At 38.8% G+C, this 19,028-nt stretch overlaps 1 protein-coding gene and 2 long non-coding RNA genes across 4 annotated transcripts in view; 2 read left to right on the top strand and 1 right to left on the bottom strand.

Moving 5' to 3' along the window:
• The first annotated feature begins 17 nt into the window (after positions 1-17).
• LOC116663777 lies at positions 18-18,723 on the top strand. 2 transcript variants are annotated; one of them, XR_004320108.1, is made up of 3 exons: positions 18-66; positions 14,703-14,817; positions 18,605-18,723. It is a non-coding gene; the product is annotated as an uncharacterized LOC116663777 (long non-coding RNA). The 2 variants fall into 2 exon arrangements; XR_004320109.1 differs by having other exon boundaries at positions 52-135.
• Positions 250-3,195, top strand: LOC116663778. Its single transcript, XR_004320110.1, has 2 exons — positions 250-558; positions 2,226-3,195. It is a non-coding gene; the product is annotated as an uncharacterized LOC116663778 (long non-coding RNA).
• COL4A3 (collagen type IV alpha 3 chain) overlaps positions 3,955-19,028 on the bottom strand; it is a 133,403-nt gene continuing 118,329 nt past the window's right edge. The window contains 12 exon segments of the mRNA XM_032480379.1: positions 3,955-6,789; positions 7,410-7,582; positions 8,844-8,958; positions 9,084-9,261; positions 9,866-10,078; positions 11,347-11,445; positions 12,305-12,430; positions 12,517-12,588; positions 14,480-14,552; positions 16,970-17,100; positions 17,669-17,795; positions 17,797-17,855. Of these exon segments, the coding sequence (XP_032336270.1) occupies positions 6,705-6,789; positions 7,410-7,582; positions 8,844-8,958; positions 9,084-9,261; positions 9,866-10,078; positions 11,347-11,445; positions 12,305-12,430; positions 12,517-12,588; positions 14,480-14,552; positions 16,970-17,100; positions 17,669-17,795; positions 17,797-17,855 (1,451 nt within the window). The 3' untranslated portion in view covers positions 3,955-6,704.

The following is a 19,028-nucleotide window of genomic DNA, read 5'->3' as shown; positions in this document are numbered from 1 at the left end:
GGAGCGAGGGCAGTGCGACGGCCATACGGAGACATCTTTGTTGTGGGCAAAGCGCGCCAACCGCAGGTAATAATTCTTTGGGTCCGGGCTACACTTATTGGAGTTCGTGGTCTTTAGGAATCTCGTGTTTACAAGGTAAACCTTCAGAAGCTAGTTAAATAACTAGTTCTCAGGACTGTCTGCATCAAAATCAGGATTGTGTGAGGCCTTAGAATCTGCCTATTTCGCCAGTTCTGAGAGTGATTCGTAAACGTTACGCTCCAATTTTGATGACTTTTTCAGCCCTTTAACTATGTCTTCCTTAGAAGTGACCCCTACCCTGAATGGGTCCACTAATCCTTCAAGATGAGAATCACGGGTAGATAGACGTTAGGTTTCACAGTAGTTAGCGGACTTGTTTTGTTTCCAAGGACTACATGCATCTAAATACCTATCTACTAACTTTCCAGAGGAAAATCAGCACCGTGCTCATCGCCAGCGGGACTGACTGAAGCCAAATCACGGAATAGTTTGTATTCCTCGATTTTAACAAACAGTCGAACAAAGACAAACGCATGAGTATGTACTTCTCTTAAGATAGAGGTGTTACCATTCTTCAAAATAATTTAGGAAGCCCTCCGAGAATTTCGTTCTTGGGCCCCTTCTTAATATTGGCAAGTCATCCTTTAAAAATAGATTGATTTTAGGAACGGTTAGTCATTTCAAGCCAACCTTTTGGGGGAATTTAGAGACCAAACTGGGTAAGCCATCCATGACCAAAAACCTTTCGAAATGGGGGTTAGCCTGCCCCACTATTACCTTTCCACTTCTTAAATTACTTGCAGTTTGGTTTTTACTCCTGTCCCTTTCCCACTAGAGAAACTGAAATAATTTTCAAATGAAGATTGTGATCCAGTAACCAAATGCAAAGTCTTTCCCCTTAATCCTGATCACCCTTAATCTTCTTGTATCATTTGATTCTGTTAAATTAAACAAGACAAGATTCTAGTACGTCAAAGCACCCAACACTGTCTGGTAGTAAGTTCTTAAAGAAAAAAGAAAAAAGATGCTTTTTCTCCCTTACCTGGAAACTGCTCCCTTGCTTTTTGTAATAAAGTTTCATATTGGGTCTTCCTTCTCTTCCGTTATTAATGTGGACATTCCTGCTTATGATTCAAACCATGATTGACTGTCTTTGCACCCACAGTTGCCTCAAATCTTCTGCGGGAAAAGATGGTATTTAAATCTAAAGAAATTAACACATCCATTTTGTCTCATCCTGTTGCACTAGGTCTAGCCATTTCTTCCTAAATTCTCTTGAAGCTTTGATCCCAACAGGGTTTCAAACTCAAAATCTCTCCCTTTTCCCAATCCAGAGAACTTCTGAATTTCCTTTTTCAGAGATGGCAAGATTTTTTTTTCCAGTCACCAGGTTTCAAAATTCTAAAGTCATCTTTCACTGGCTTTTAAGTCCTCCTTCCTTTCGATTCTCCTACCTAAATGCCAACTGTCTACTTTCTCTGTTCCACTTGGAGACCATTACCCATCATCTGTGCTGTTACCCTTTTAACTGCCCCATTTCCAGTATTTTTCTTTCTGTAGTTCTTTCTAGATATTGGACCCATAAAGAACCTATTTTTACAGTTTGTGACATGGACATCCCAAATTTGAAGCCCCAAGTACAAAAAGAAATGGATGACTTGAAGTTCTCTATAAATCCAAAAGTTCATACTGTAATACAATAATCTTTAAAAACACTTGAAACTGAAATAGCCTGGAAGGGCAGTATATTTAATATTGGATATTGAGGTTACCATTTATATGATCACTCCACTTTTTGGCCCAAAATCTTCAGTGGATCTCTAGTCCCAACCAATGATGTACAACTTCAACCTGGTGTTCTAAACCCTAATATGGCCCTCATCTTCTCCCATGCCATTTTATCTACCACTGCATATATGTGGGCGTGATGTGTGTATATATTCCATATATTCTTGACCATCAGTTGTTCTCTGAGATTGCTTCATGTTTTCTTAACTACTTACCACCTGGAATGCCATCCTGCCTCTGATCACCTTCTGCTTCTTGAAATCCTAACTGCCCTTTAAGGGACCACCTATAATGTCCCCTCTCTTATGATTTCTTGAAGCCTCCAACTTTTGAATCACTGTTGGTGCTTACAGCACTTGTCACATTCTGTTCAGTATTATAATTATTTATGTATTTCCCTTATTTTCCTTTCCCAGGTTGTAAATTTCACATTTGAGATCAAGGTCTATATCTCACTCATCTGGATATCTTCATGGAGCTAACCATATTGAGCATGTTGTAGGTCTTGAGTATAAAGTAATGAGATCTATTTTCTTGTTTGACTTGTAAATTAAAAGTAAAGATAATTCCAAAGCAATAGTTCTAAAAATGTTTTGAGCAGTGTCAGCATTTTTAGTAACACTGTAGAGCCTCTAAAAACCTAGAGAAGGTCATATTTTTCTGAATGTTTACATTGACCCTGGTTATTCAGAATTAGTTACTTTTCCTCATGTGTTTGATTGTCTCTTGGTTTTCAGTAGGCAGAGCTGGGATTAAGGTGAGGTGAATAAGGCACCCTTAGTTCTCCACCAGTGTGCCCTGCCAATAAGTCGCAAAGAATTCCTTAGAGACGATCAAGATTTTTTTTTCTAAACAGGCTTTTAAGTAGAGAAAATGAGCTCAAACACAGCATTTGTTATTGTACTTGTCAGCAGTAAAAATAAGTTTATTAAAATGGATTTCAACTCAAATGGATTTTTCAATTCAAAATGTTTTCAAATTAGATTTTTTGAGCCCAATTATGAGAATGTTTCTTAATATTTATTTGAGCAACAACTTTCTTGGTTTTCTTAGAATTATTATCTAGCACCTCTATTCATTCTGTTTTTTCGTTTCATTATATCTGTATTGTCATTTAACACAGCCTGAAGTTTCCTTACCTATGAGATTTCATATTTTGTATATTAAAGGCATTCATCTTTACCAATTCTGTACCTTTGAAATTTTATGAATATTTTTCCTTGAATGAGGAGTATTTACATTATAACTGAGAAAAAGTTATCAAAATATATGACCCATAATTTCTGTAATCTATACATTTTCCAGTTGATTTGTAAAAACCCCTTAAATACCTCAATAGAAAGTGAGTAAAGATATGACTAGGGGTTTCACAGGAAAAAAAAAAAAGTACTAATTGAATATACTAGTTTAAAAAACCCAAATACTAATTTAAAATGATAAATGTTCAGCCTCACTGGTAATGAGCAAAAAATGTAAATTAACACAAGACAGGCAAAATTGTAAAAGAACAGCAATATCCAGTGTTGGTAAAAGTATAAGGAGATGGGTATTTTCATTACATTGTGTTGATGCAACTGAACATTCTAGCAGTGTTCCTGGAGAGCATTTATATATATATACATATATATAAATATATCTTAAAGGCCTATGATTGCAAGTCCTTTGATTCTGCAGTTTTCCTCCTAGAGATTTATCCTGAGGAACTGATTAGACAAATGTGAAATAAAATGCATATAATATGTCCATAATAAAACTAAATGTGCATCAATTAATTGATTTCTATAGTAAATCCATGTAAATAATGATTAGTTCTTGTCTATATGAAAATATGTCCTCATTGTATAATAAAAAGTTTAATTAAAAAATTTGGTTTCAAAACAGCATGTTTTTTATCCCATTTTTGTTTAAAAATGTATTTACAGGAAAAAAGTCTGGAAGGATAATACCTTAATTTTCTTGGGTGTGGGCTCAGGGATTAGGTCATGGCAATTTTTATATTCCTCTTCATAACTTCTATATCATCTGTTGTTTTTACAGTGAACAAATACAATTTTTACAATCCAAAAAAATAAGCTTGTTTGCATTTTGAAAAAATAAGACCAGATATATTTTTTCAATTTTATTCTTAGACAATACAATAAAATATTTAAGCTATAATTACAGAAATATTAGTACATAACAATATTGTAATTTTGTCAATATATAATAATATAAAATATTCAATATATTTTAAGTATATTTCATTTGCTTATAGAGTAAATATTAAGTTTAGTAGCAGTAAGTTACATTGGATGCATAAAAAAAAATCTCTGTAAGTTAAATTAGCAGTAAAATTCAAATTTAGCATTATTGTAATACTTTTATAAATAAGTTACTTAATGTCTATCTTGCAGAAAGAGCTCTGAGAAATCCATTATTTCAGCACACTGTGAAATTCCAAAACTGACGCCCCAAATTTAAAAGAAACGAGTTATTTACATTTTATCTACAAAGTTAAATCTTCCTAGCCTTATAAACTGCTGATAGGTATCTAGAAAGTAATGCACATGAGCTATGTTTTAATGCTCAATCTTAGAAGTGTGACTGAGCAACTGTCGATGTGGCGTCACTGGAATTTAAGGTTTTAGCATTACTTGTCTTCCTCAGAAGTTAAACACTGATAAGACAGCAAGAAAAGATGGAGGCTTGAGGACAAGAAGAGGCCAGTTATTCGGCATTAGCACCAGTGTAGGGCTTTTACTTATTAGTAAAACTAGATGACCTTAAGGTCATTTGCGATTTTGGACTGTAAAGAGAGGTATGGATGGAGCACGAGTAGCTAGCTGTACCTGTAGAATTGTTTCCTGGGTGTTTGCCAGAGCAGTTCTTCTCAGTCTTTGGAGGACATGAGAAATCACCTGGGGGGCTTGTTACAACACAGACTCCTGGGCTTTACCCGCAGAGCTTCTGCTTCTGTAGGTCCAGGGTGAGTCCTAGAATTTGCATTTGTGACAAGTACCCAGATGCCGCTGATGCTGCTGGTCCAGGGACCACATTTTGAGAACTGCTGACCTACAGAGGATTTGTGGAGCTCAGCTGGCCCTATGCCATTATAGGACAGTTAGGACAGTAGGATATTTTTAGAGCAAAAAAGTCATAGTATAAGGTGAGTCTAAGTGGAAGGCCCTTCTTAGTTTAAATGTAAAAATGGCTTGACATCAGTCACATGAGCAGTGAAGGATGCCAACCGTGGTCACAGTCTGTGCTGTCCTCTGGGGTCACATCTTCACTTACAGAGCAACTGAGATTGAAGCAATAACCTGAATTTAAACATCAGCACCACCAGCTCCACCTCGGTGGCTCAAGAAGCATCTTCAGAGCTTTATCTGGATGTCTGGCCTCTGAGATGCATCAAATAGTGATTCCATCAAGTGTAAATGGTTTTTTTAATGTTTTGTAGATTTTTATTTTCTTGACATTGTCCACACCTTGGCTTCTGCAACACCTAGGAGAAGCCAGAAGTCCTGGGTTTTCCCTGGCATAAATCTTGTTTTTAAACCTTTATTGAAGCCTGCTGAACTATGATGATGAAATAGAAGAACAGTAACAAAGAACAAAAAGGGGAAAAAACTAAGATATGTGAGATTCCTAACAGAAACAGTAAGTTACATTTCCTGGGGTATTAGATCAGAAACAAGTCTCTATTTTCTCCCCTTAGTGTCTGTAATTTAGTGCAGTGCCTGGGGCATGGCTTGGTGTTGAATAAAGTCTTGTTACGTTGAATTAAGTAACCTTGGGAATGTATCAACACACTGAAAAGCAAGTTTTAAGACATTCAACCTCCAAGCTGCACAATCTGTACACAATGGGCTCTTTCAATGGTTTGTAACAATATGTAATATCAAAAACATGCTTTTATAAAGGAAGAATTAGAGAAGTAACAAGGGAATAAATCTTTAAACACCCAGGTTAAATAGAAGATTTAGAGCAAAGGAAGAATATTCTGAGCCTGATTAGCCAACAAATGCCTTAAGTTCTTTTATGTATTCCTGAACCATTTATTAAGGTAAGCACCAATATTTATAGGGATGGGGATAAAGTGCAATCTAGTAAGTGGTGTCCTTGCTATTTGTGTGGCAGTAATTAATTCACTAAGGGTAAAAATTGTATCTACTTTGTATATAAGCAAACTATATTGCCACAGTGAAATGAATTCGGTGGACAAATGAAAACATCTTTTAAAGAATGTAAACCAAAACCATACAGTATTTCCAAGGCTATTATGATTCCATCCAGAGCAACCCCCTTTTTGGACTTAGTCTTCGGTTATATTTGAAAAAGCACTAAACAATCCACGAACCTCAGTTCAGTTCTGGTTCCCTCAGACCTTAGGTTATTCACCAGGTCTAAGAGTCCAGTTCTGTTCACGATGCTCTGGTATTACACTTGCTTCCATCCCCTTCCCTACCCCGGGTCTAAAGTTTTAGGAAGGTGGTCGTCAGGCAATCTAAAACAGATTCAGCCTCCCTGAGTCTCAAAGACTGAAAAGGGGCAAATCTTGGGAATCCAGTGGACCAAATAGCTCTTACCTTGCAGCGTCAAACTTTATACAGTCACCGTTTACTTAGAGCATTGGATACAAGAATATGATTTCAGTGATATTTTGTGAAAAGTCCACTGCCTATGATAAGGAAATTTGACACAGCACAGATTTAGAGACCAGTATCACAGAGACAGGATCACAGAACTAACTTAAAAGAATGCTTTGCCATGTGGGGAAACAAAATAGAAACTTTGTACTAAGCCATCATAGAGCCATACTTTTCGATTAGGGAAAAATACTTAAATAAATGCATGTTCTGCCTCATTACTTTGTTATTTAGGATGAAAAATAACAGTTCTGTTTTCTTATTTCATCAGTGTCTCCTCTTCATGCACACCTGGCAACGACTTATTATCTTTTCTAACTCCCCAGCTTTCACAGTTGATGGAATAGGTTTTCTGAAATCAAAAAACAAAACAAAAACAAACAAAAAAAACCCAAATCACATCAATTTCTAGATAACAGGGGAATGCTTCCTGGCTTTGAGATTTATTAATGAATATTGTAGCTCATCTAAACTTAATAACAGAGAAGTGTATTTCTGAAAAGATACACATTTCAACACTTTATCATTTTAGTTGTATTTCAGCAGTACTAAAGAAATGCAGGCCTTGATGCAAACTTACAGGTCATCTTTTCTGAAATGAAAACCATTCCTACCCTTTTAATACTCTGTATCACTCACAAGTCTTCCAATACAGTAAATCAAGATGAGCAGATCATTTAGTATTCTGATTCAGTAATCTATAAATTCATATATAAATACTAAATATCTTTCATAATGACAGAAATCATATTTTTAGTCTTTATTGGTACAGGAACACAAGCCATGGCTACTTGTTGACTCTAGACCACTTATCAACTGGGAGTGCCCAAGCTAAATAGGATTTTATCAGCATGAGGAGATTTCTTTTAAATGTGAGCACATAAATTCACAGGGAAAGAAAATCTAACACAGGCAAGCTTTGAATAATTCTGCAGTTGAGTCATCAGGTTAAACTCGACCTTGAATAGTTACCTGAACATTCTTTGGGGGTTTAATGAAGCCAACCAGAAACTGTAGGAATTTGAATAGTAGTTGCACGTTCCTCTTCCGTGACATTCTATAAAGGGACTGGCTCGGAATTCTTCCAGGCAGGAGCCTGGAGATGCCAGTGCTTGTCCAGCGCCCTCTGAACCTGCACTTGTGAACTGTCACAATAAAAGTATCCAAATAAGAGACAGTGCTCAAATTTTCAATGCTCTAAATTTTTTTTTTTTTTTGATAATAGAAGACAATAAGGAAAACCACCCAGAAAGCATGAATTAAACTTGTACTGCTTCACCCAGATTTACTAACATTCCAGGTACCTTCCAAGTTGAAAGATAGTAATCAACAACTTAGTAAAAGCTAGAATGCTCCTTTCCCCCAAGTCTGACAGGCTCTTTCTTGTCATCCAGGGGTCTGCTTCAATACAACCTCTGGTAAGCCTTCCCTGACCTCATCCCTGTCAGTCTGTCCCCTTATCTTGCCTTATCTCCTCGTGTACTGCTCACCATCTGAACTCAGAACTATTATTGTTATTTTGTCTTCTTGCTTCTGTGTCTACCACTAGAATATAAGCTCCATGAGGGCAGGAACTTTAGTTCCCTGCTGGTATCCTTAGTGCCTAGAATGGTCATCGCACATAGTAGGCGTTCAATAAATATTTGTTGGATTTATGACGGAATGAATGGACGTCTGTGAGTAATGGACCTCTTGGGGGAAAGGAGCAATCCAGCTTTTACTTTAGTTTTGATGACTAAGAAGGAGGAATAATGTATCATAAATGATGCAGCACAGATTATGAGTAACCCCAAACCACATGTGTGTGGGTATCAGAATCACAAATGGTCAACCCCCAGATTTCTTCACTTAGTACTTACATCTGGGCAATTTTTCTTTAAAAGGCTATTCTCTTAGTTCTCATCTTTAGAGGAACTTCAAAGGGGGCACAATACAAGGCATAAAGATTTTGGAGCAGGCAAACTCATATTTGAATCCCAGTTTTACCACTTCATAATTGTGAGATCTTGGGGAAATTACTTTACTTCATTCTTATTTGTAAAACTGTAGATGATAGAAACTACTTTACAGTGTCTTCAGAAGGATTTTGGAGGATGTATATGAAACAGCTGCCACATTAAAAAAAAAGCATTCTATTACCAATATGGTAGCTACTATTCACCTAAATGCCTTAGAATTTGTGGGCAATCTCTGAGAAGCCTAATTTTTTAAATGCTCCACTATTTACCAAAAAAATAGCTTACTTAAAGTTAAAAAAAAGTATATTTGCATATTTTCAAGCAAATGTCCGTGACATTGTGCATATCAATGTCAGGCAGTGTTGTCCCTGGGGCCACACCTCGCCCAGCCGAGTGTAAGATTCTAGGCTAATCTTTGCTGTGAATTTCCTGTGCCTTTTCTCCTTACCATGATGAAAGAAAATCCTTTCCAGAGAGAAATCCAGCCATGGGGACACGAGGGGATGTCAGTGGTTTGGCTGTGAACCGCTATGGCAATGGCAGGACCTTCACAGACGGTGCACCTGTAACATGAAACAGACTATGGCAGCATCACCACTTTCCCCACCGTGACGTGCTGCCTTACGTCCCGTCACAAACGAAGCATTTCACCCGCTCCCATCACAAAACTAAGGGATTGGCCTTTTACCTGCTAATATATGGCTCCAGGGCCCTGCCAGTAATCGGAGCCATGTCCATTGGCATCAGAGCTGGTGTTGACAGCCAGTATGAATAATCGTTTCGAGATGCGAAATTGCATACGTCGTTGATATTGCAGAATAAGAATGGCATGGTGGTAAATCGCTGCAGGCAGCTGCCGAGAGTTCCTAATTAAACATGAGACTGGGTATCACTTTAAGTAAATCAAAGTTATTCTGATTATCATTACTGATGGAGGCTAATTAAAACATAACCTATGGCAAAAACTGGAGCAAAACAACAACCCGAAGGAGCTATCTGCAAAATGTGTGATTGAAAAGTGTTAATACAGTAGAAATCAAAGATCCAGTAGGGAAACAAATCCTCCTTCGTCCTCCCACCCTTAACACTTCCTGTGCCCCCTTCTCATCAGTCTTGAGCTTGAGGACTGGCGGAGGCTGGTTACGCAGATGTCTTTGCTTCAGAGTATTCCCAGTGCTTCATATGTATATAATAGTCAGTAACCAGACAAAGCCTTTGAAAAGATTTACTTTAAAGATTAAAAGGCAGACAGATGATTCAAGTGAAGAGTGTTTGCACTGAACAGGACGAACTAGACTGGCATTTATGAACCAGCTCCTTTTTAGAGTTTACATTCCAGAATGAATATTAGACATTAGGCCAATAGTCAGGTTGTTTACATTTAACTTCAGAGAGAAGAACCCCACGCCATAAAAATGTACAGACTGTATGTGGAGCAAAGTGGCTGGAAACAAGAACGGGGGGCATTACCCAGGTCCTGTCCGTGGGATCGTTCATTTCCTTGTACAAAGAGAAGAGAAAATCCACTATAGAGCGGCTCTGTGCCTTCTGGACAGGAAGGAATCGCTGTGGTCTGGCTGTGCCGGGTGAAGACAAAGCCCCTCATGGCTGTCCCCCTTGCAGGTGGCCCAGTGTCTCCAGGTTTCCCCTTCGAGCCTGGCAGTCCATCGAATCCAGGCGGGCCTTTAAAAAACACGTTACACATGCTGCAATGCAAACAAAACCTCCAACTTGTTCCAAAATACTAATTTAAATGTTTATATATATGTCTAAAGCCTCAAATATAGAAAGAAGTCCTAAAGAATAATGGTTTATAAAATGGCCAAACAATATTCTTGACTATTATCACACAATGTCTCTAATTATAGATATTTGTGTGTATTTGATGATGAGTTTTTTGAGATCAGGTCTTCTTTATCTCTGTATTGCCCTGAGGTGCCTGGCATCAAGACTAACTTTACTTGCCGATAATTCTCAACACAGTTTGTATTGCAGTGCCCTTGGTCTTGCTGTGGTCGCATTCTGAAACCCAGACTTGGTCAATAAAAGTTTCAAATTAATAGAATTATTAAAAAGAGTTTTGTTTTTTTAGCACTTTGAAGAACACTTTTGGGGGAAAGTCAAACGATTAACAGTGTTTTAAAGCACACTCATGACAATACTAAATCATAAGTGATTATGCAATTAATAGTACAATTAATATCATTAGCATTCTATTTGAATTTTTAAAGACAAATCTCCAGTCTTTACAGTTGTATTATAGTAGATCTGGGCACATGCCAATAAGCTGGGAAATCACATTTAGAATTTTTTCTTACTTGAACAAAGTCAGCAATCCTAAAAACATAAGATTTGGATATCTAAGTATTTTCTAGAAGGGTGTTTTTAAAACTTTTGCAGAAGGTGGATTTTGATCCAGGCATATTAAATTGACACATGTAAGCTTATGTGCAGATTAAAATACTTAAGAGGCCTCTTTTCAGGATGCACATATGAGCTGTGAGTTGTATTCAAGAAAGGGATAGTTACAAGATGGCTTTTCCAAAAAAGGATACTAAGTTTCTCTTTTATTGATATGAAGGTAATATTTTTCCAACCATGTACTTCTGTGCCATTCTTATAAGTAGGCTATTAACTAAGAATACAATATTGGCCTTTCTGAAAATAGAATTGGTGTGCCCTTAGGTCTATCTGTCCTCAAGTTAAAAAATTTGAGTACATTAGCCCAGTTAAGAGAGAGGAAGAATGGTCTATTCCAATAACATTTGATTTTTTTTGTCTTCTTCCAAAAGAACGTTTTGCCTCTGACTTCTAGTCTACTCTGCACAACACAAACTGAAAGATCTCGATTACTCTTGTAGTCACAAACTCCAACAAGGCTCCTGCCTCTGTGTGTATATATGAAGAATAGCTCTCCTTCAGTGACGGAGAAGAGCCAGGTGTTTGATTACCTTTCTCTCCTTTACAACCTTTGTTGCCTTTTTCTCCAGTTGGTCCAGGAATTCCTGGTATTCCATCCTTGCCTGGTTTACCTCTTGGCCCACAAGGTCCTAGGCAAAAAACCAACACATAGGATAAAAGGCTGGGGTAGCCAACCATCCCGGTTTACCCAAGACTACCCCAATTTCAGCAATAAACATCCTGCAAACAGAACAGACCCTCAGCCCTGGGCAATCTGGGACAACTGGTCGTCTAACTTGTTACACCATACTTTCCAGGGGGAATAAAAGACCCTAAGAAATGAACTAGGAGTATATGAAATACAGCAGTTTAAAATTGTGCTACCATTTTGATTTATGCTGTTCCAGAATTCACTATGCTCTCGTATAGATCAAAGTAATAAGTAATCTTTCTCTTATCTCCCAGGTGATTCAGGCAAACTTAGAACACAACAATTCCATTTAGAAGTCTATTACAATATGCTAAGCCTTGAATAAAGGGGTTAGTTCAATTTCTATGTGCTAATATTTTGAAAAGATTTCATAATATTAAGCATACATTTGTATTTACTTCTTTTCCAAGTGCTGTACAAAGTGTTAGAAAAGTATAAACACAAAGGACTCAGGTTTATTTGGGCAATCATTCAGAAATACTCAGAGCTCTAAGACTGACAGTTGTCAGAGAAGATAGACAATACTTCTACCTTAGTAAAAAAAAAAGGCATGAGTGCCCCGAAATGTATTTGCTCAGGTTCATGCTATACACAACAGTTTTCAATAGATTCAATAGATTCAAAAGGTCTTTTATTTGCTGGTCAGGAGTAAAATGAGTTCAATTCTAAAGCTGATTATTAAAAACTCTATAATATGTAACATTTTCTATGAAGTATCGTTTGCTTCCAAAGCACTTCACAGGTATTTTTATTGAACTACTTCCTAGTGGTCCAAGTCAGTGCTTCCAGTTCCACACCTGGGATTCCCGGTGGCCCTGGGGGCCCAGGTTCTCCTTGCACCCCTGGTTCCCCAGCTGGGCCAGGGGGCCCTGGGCTTCCTGGAAGGGAGAGGATCTGAACTGTGCCAGGGTCTCCACGTACACCTATTAACATGAACATACGAAGATGATGGCTTTAATGATAAGTTAGTCTTTCTTTGGGGAGGCAATACTAAGAAAGTAATATTTACCAGGTGGTCCTTTTGGCCCAATTCGCCCTGGAGGTCCAGGTGGTCCCAGAAATCCTGAATTACCCTTCTCCCCTTAAAAAAAAAAAAAAAAAAAAAAAAAAAAGGCAGTGTAATTCCACTTAGAACAATGGGTTACCTAGCTCAGGTTCCTGATCTGCTCTAAGGGTAGCTACTGGGAGTTACAACTGGAGATTATGAACTCTGTGACAATGGCTACAACTTAATTATATTCACGTGGGTTTTATCATTTCATTTGGACCCAACTGGTCATATTTAATGTCTACTAAATACATTTTAGAAATAGGCATTAAGAGCTAGTATTTTAGCATTGAAGGAGAAGAGTTCTTTAGAGTTCATTTTTTAAGTTCAGAAACCAATTTAATACTTAAGATTAAATATGAAGTGACATTAAAACCTGTCTTAGCACTTCCTGGTGAATTATACTGGTTGTCATGGTATCTGCTTTCTCAGCTTATTACCCTAGCTTTACTAGTAGCCCAAAGTCTGTGACGTTAGGAACTCTCATGAGCTCATATAGAATATCTGCTTTAAGGTAAACTATCAGAATGGTAAGATTCCTCTCCCAGTCTTTGACATGAATAATAGTTTACCAAGAACCATTGATTTGGAGAAATACGCTCTTTTAAAAAATCTTGATATAATGTAGATATTACATCCAATTATTTAGAAAGAACTTAATACTAAATACGATATTCATAGAAGAAATATAATAAAACAATGATATTACCAAAAGTTGGCTGGCAACTACACTATAAATTGTCCACTCAATATCAGAACTTGGGGGTAGTGTTAACATTTGCTTACATACACCAGAAGAGGCCTAAGTATTTTTTCCTTTGGAAGATAAAATTTTCCAAATAGAGAAGTGCAAACTCAGTAGTGTCACATCATGGACAGTCTTATTCGGAAATCTAAGAGAGTAATTGGATGTGTTTCATGGAACATATTTCAAAAGAACTGATTTTATGAATCTTCTCTCTATATTCATCTAAATATTTCACCAGAACATTTCTTTCTTTAGCAGAGCCTTTCTGTAATTTTTCAAATCTTAGCTATTCCTTTCCTAAGACTTGGGGGAGTGACAGATGGTACATCTTTCCCCCTCACCCATCCAATGTCTAGTGAGATTCTTCAGAATCACTTGCTTTGCTCTCTTAGCTAATCTGCTCCTTGAAGAGCCAGTGGTTGAAAGCATTGAAAAGGCTCCCTTTGAAATCCACCTTGTCCTCCCTCGGACCTGGAACACAGTTTTGTTCACTTTGGCTACACTTACTGTTTAGCATCTGTTTAGTCTATGATAACAGACTCCCTGCTTACACAAAACAATACCAGTGGATTTAACCAGCTAAGACAACAAATCCAATATTCAAAATGTCATTCAAGGTCATAGCACCCTTATGGGAGATCTGATTATTTTCTGAAATCTGAAGCTTAAGTTTATGTGTATGAATATTTTAAATTAAAAAAACCTCCAAATTATATGTCTTCTCTGATTAAAAACATAATAAAATTAAAAAAGCCCCATAAAAATGCTTAAACCTGCATATAAAAACTTACTTACCCTCTTCCATTAAGAGTTTGGTGTATGTTCTTTTAGATTTTCAGCTTTTAAAAATGATCGCACATGCACAAGGTAAAATAAACCATTCAAAGCAATACTGTTACCATTGGTGGAGTTACCCATTCCCTAGCCTGACACTGAGTACTCTCAAACGTAACCACTTTAAACTGTTTCTGTTTTACATTTTTCTGGTTTATATCTTCAAGTCCCCTGGAGCTGGGTGCTGGTGGAGTCTTCCTTCTTTATTCATACTGAGGTCCTATTTGTACCCCAACTGTCTGTAGTAACTGGAGGGGTTCAGTAAACATTCGTGTGCCCTAAAATATGAATCGCAGTCATTGTCTTTGCATCCAAAGAACAGTCAGTGCACAAAAGCAGTACCTTCCATGCCTGGAAATCCATAGAATCCAGGGTCACCTCTGACCCCTGGCAGACCTGGGACACCTGGTGCTCCCTGTTTCAAATAAGAAAGAGCAGAACCACAGACAAATTTTTAAAATCACAATACTTAACATTGTTTTTTTAAAAAGGAAATATGATATGATATTACATCGGGTCACAATAAGCTGAAGTTGACAGACATCATTTTTACCTTCCAATCCAGTATCTCACCTCCTGTAACTCCTGTGCCACCGAGACCTCATCTTAAGGCTATGATTTTCAATAAAAAAGAAGATAAAAACTACCCTTCAGCCCAAGGGCAAACTTCTGATGTTAAGGTATGTTGGTGTGAGAATTGGATATAATTCAATATTCTGTATCTTAAACTGAACTGCCCAATATTTGGAGATCTTTCAGGAAGAACAGGCACCAGGCTTCTAGAATGAAAATTCTAAGTTGTGTTTGTAATTTTCTTGCCAAGACAACAGAGTTGCTGTTGGATTGCAGCCGCCATTGTCATTCTAACTAAGCCATCAGAGTTCTAAATTACTCTGGTCAGAGTGGTACAAGTAAAGCTTCCAGGGATGGGAGCAGGAAGAGGATGTCAGGCAAGTTTTGACACATACTTTCAGCAAGGATGCAGTGATCTAATGGGGAGGAGATGCTTCTTCCTTATAAGGCTTACACTAATTGCTCTTGTGGCCACAAGATGCTCGAGCAAGGCCAGGGGAGGAGAGGGGAGGGGGCATGGCTTCTGAAAAGAGTTATATGTCAGAATGCACGTTGACTCTATACTCTTAAACTGTCCATATGAATTAAGATGGAATGCTATTAGTTGAAAACAATGAACGGAGGTCATGAAAAATGCCAGCAATAACAAAACTGGTCTTTGAGCCAGCTGTCTTTGGAACAAGAAGACCAAGAAAGGAAGAGTCTTATCTCTTAGATAAGGTGGTGTAAGGTTAAGTAAACAGGAGGGAGAGAAAACAGAACCTTCTGATCAGGGATTCTCAGGTTTTTTCCGTCTGGCCTGGTCTCTCCAGGCGAAGGTAACCAGGGAGGAGGACCTTGCCTGAGGCCCAGCCCTGGGGTGGGGAGGGAGCTGTTTCCTGCAAGGAAAGAGCTGTTAAGGGCAGAGGGTCAATTTTGACATCCATCAGGAAGAATTCTCTTTCAAGTGCAAATGTGGAAGCCTAGGCTGACTTTGGAAGCACAGAGGATTTAAGAGAAATTACATTTCCAAACCAGACTTTCCTCATCCCAGTGTCCTTGGACGGACTTTCAATGTGATCATAGGACTAGTGTTTGCCTCTTTCAAAGAATCATGGAGAACATGAGAAATACCTAAGACCGGAGAGGGGCAAATATCTCATTCAAAAAAAAAAAAAAAGTTTTAGAAAAGTAGATTCTGGAAACCAAAGACCAAGAGAGCTTAAGAGAGCTTAACAGGTTTCCTACAATAAGCCATGCTAAAGTATCTCATTATCCATCACTAGTGAAAACTCAGCATTTATCACATAACTCCGATTTCCTCATCAGTTTCTAAGAATTTGATGTAACCAGAGGAATCAGGCTTTTCAGATACACTGCTAAGAGAAAGCTCGGAAGGCAGTCCTGGGGCTGAGTGAGATTCTGTGAGTTGAGAGATCTTAACAGGCTGGGAGCATGAGCCTAAATGAACAAAATGATATCTCAGAAAGATAAATGTGAACGTTCTGCACATTAGTTACAAATAAAGAAGCAGACAAGACAAAAAATAATGCAGAAAACATAGTAGCAATTCATGAGGTAAAGGCACATGGGCTTTTGACGACTTTGTGTGGTGAGCACAATGTGACCAGGCAGCCACACAGCCCATGAGGGGCTCTAGGCTGGGTTATCAAGTGAGATGTCCAGGATGGTGAGACACCCCCATCCTCTAGCCACTCCGTGGGGTACTGAGTTCTCACTCCTGGAAGGTGTTTGTCCCAGGGGCTGCATGTTTAAGGTATTGACAAACTAGGATACACTCAGAATAGAGGTGGGGTTGATGAAAGGTTAACTTGAATTTGAAAAAAACAGGTATTTATGCAGAGAGAAAATACTTAGAAGGAAATGAGAGCTATTTACAAACACTGGAAGGTATGTTGTGGGGAGAAAATAAATAGACGTTTAGAAGATGGCAAATTTCAAAGCATGTTAATAGAGAAAAATTACGTTGTCATCTAGAGTGACCCCAGACTCTTAGGTGGAATTGTTTAGAGTCTACGCAAGAAAAGGTCAGGAGTGACATAGAGCAGGGTCCCATACTAGACTTTCAAAGGCCACTTAGAGACCAAATCTGTCCAACTTTTAAGATTCTTTGATTCTCTGAACCTTCTGGGCTCTGTCTTCTTTTGGATGCACTGCACAGAAGCATCATAAGTGGGACATATTTATTGTTTCCAGGTAGATCTGATCCTGGCAATTGATTTAGAAGAATAAGACATCAAAATGATTTTCCAGACTTACCGGATGACCCGGTGGCCCCATGTCTCCTACAGTTCCAGGTGGACCTCTTGGGCCAGGCTTGCCCATAAATCCTTTGTCTCCTTTTATGCCTTCTACAGGACTCCCTGGAGGCCCGGGGGGCCCAGGCTCACCTGAATTCACAAAAAGCCTGTCAGTATTGTCAGTCAGGGAGCTTCTCAGGTTCTTGTGGCCCGTGAGACGCCCAAGAAAGGCCACAGGAGGAGAGGGAAGGGATCAGGGGTCAGTGATCCCTTTGAACAAAGAACACACCCTGCACCTTATCCTTACCGTGAACATTCTTTCCCTTGTGATGGGGTTGCAGTAATGCAGACAGAATGAGATAATGCAAGCCAAAGCACCCGGCACGAGGCAGAAACTGTTTCTCCCCGGTGACTGTCAGCTAGAGCAGGATCTGTGCTAACCTAGCATCTGACAGAGTAGCTCAATACATATTGGTGAATGGAGGCATCTCTCTCTTTCAGGCTCATTAATTTGGTATTCATTAATTTTTCAGGCCCCTCTGCCTAACACCAACAGCCTTACTGCACTCTGTGTGAGAATGGGGGGGGGAGGGGATGGGGAGACAGAGGAAACCAGAGGCAAAAAGAAGCAAGACAGTCACACGAGGAGAAGGTTCAAAGCTTCTGATGTCAAATGTTACTTTTGTTCTTTCATCTTATTTAAAAGTAGACTCTCTACCTGGGTCTCCTCTTAAGCCCGGTGGACCTCCATCTCCTTTTTGGCCGGGGATGATGGCACCAGGAAAGCCTGGTGGCCCTGGGGGTCCTGTCATGCCAATGGGCCCTCGAGGCCCAGCATCTCCCACTGGTCCCTTTCCTGCCAGGGAGGCCAGGCAAGCCCGGGACGCCCCTGTCTCCTTTGGCTCCTGCAAAGAAAAAGGTCTGATAAGTTTCTGTAATGCCCCTGTGCTTGGTGTTATCACTCTCGGTTATCCCTGATAATGGAGACTCTTTGCTTAAAGGTGTTAAGATTCACCATACAATATGCTTTTAAAAGAGGCTGGCAAAAGAAATACAGGTCTACAAGGACTGAGTCTAGACTCAGTTCTGCCTCCAAGTGGCCATTTGAGCCTGGCAAAGTCACGTGACTGTTACAAACTCTCAGTTCCCTTAATTTAAAATTAAAGATAATACCTGACTTAATTCGGTTATTTAAGTATCAAGCGAGAGAATAAACAGATGGAAAAGCATGGTGTAAGCTCTGAAGTGTTCTGTGCATGTTAACCACAATCATTATCTGATGAACTTTAATTGCAATGACATTATTAAATCACAGATAATTCAACAGAGCATTAAAATGCTAAACTTGATGGCCCTGGTTTGTGCTTCATGTGTTGCCCAGCCAAACCTAGACAAAGGAACAACAAAGCTGCAATCCCCATTCTGTCCTCTGGTGGCTTCTCCCCCACGTCACAAACACTAGTCTGGAAAGGACAGAGGTGGCAGGAGGTTTGGGTTTACCAAAGAAGGCCTCCCCAAAAGGTCACACCTTAATGCTAATATTTTTCATCTCAGAGAACCTTCAAGAAGCCGTGCTTTGATATTCATGGATGGAAGTGTTGTATGCATGGAAAATGCTCCCTCTCTTCTCCCTCCCATCTTTGTCTTATTCTAGAAATAATAAATGGCATGAAGATGGGAGACAGAAGAAAGGAAGAAGACAAAGTGAGGATAAGGCTGACGGCACAGAGGAAGAGCTTGGGAGGTTACAGATTATGCAGTGAAGGCTTGGAGTGATGAAAATAAAATAGATAAATATTGAATACCCAGCCCTTTGTCTGCCTTGTTCATTAACTTTTTTATGCCTGTAATTTATGCTTTTAAAAGAAAATATTTAGCTGATTTCAGCTCACTTCAAGCTCTGAAATGCTGGATTTGTACCACAGGGTCTGGCGATGGTCTGAGGCACCAAGATGATGTCTTGGGTTGTATATTCCATGTCCATGAGCTGCTTCCTTGTTTTACAATATGATTTCTTTTTAGGATTTAGGAGAATTAAACTAACTAAAAGGATGCACACCTTCCAAGTCTCAATGAAC

The sequence above is a fragment of the Camelus ferus genome, chromosome 5, assembly GCF_009834535.1.
Source record: "Camelus ferus isolate YT-003-E chromosome 5, BCGSAC_Cfer_1.0, whole genome shotgun sequence".
In the NCBI taxonomy this organism is placed as follows: Eukaryota; Metazoa; Chordata; class Mammalia; order Artiodactyla; family Camelidae; genus Camelus; species Camelus ferus.
Note: the sequence above shows the minus strand (reverse complement) of the source record. Positions and strands in the feature narration are given on the sequence as shown.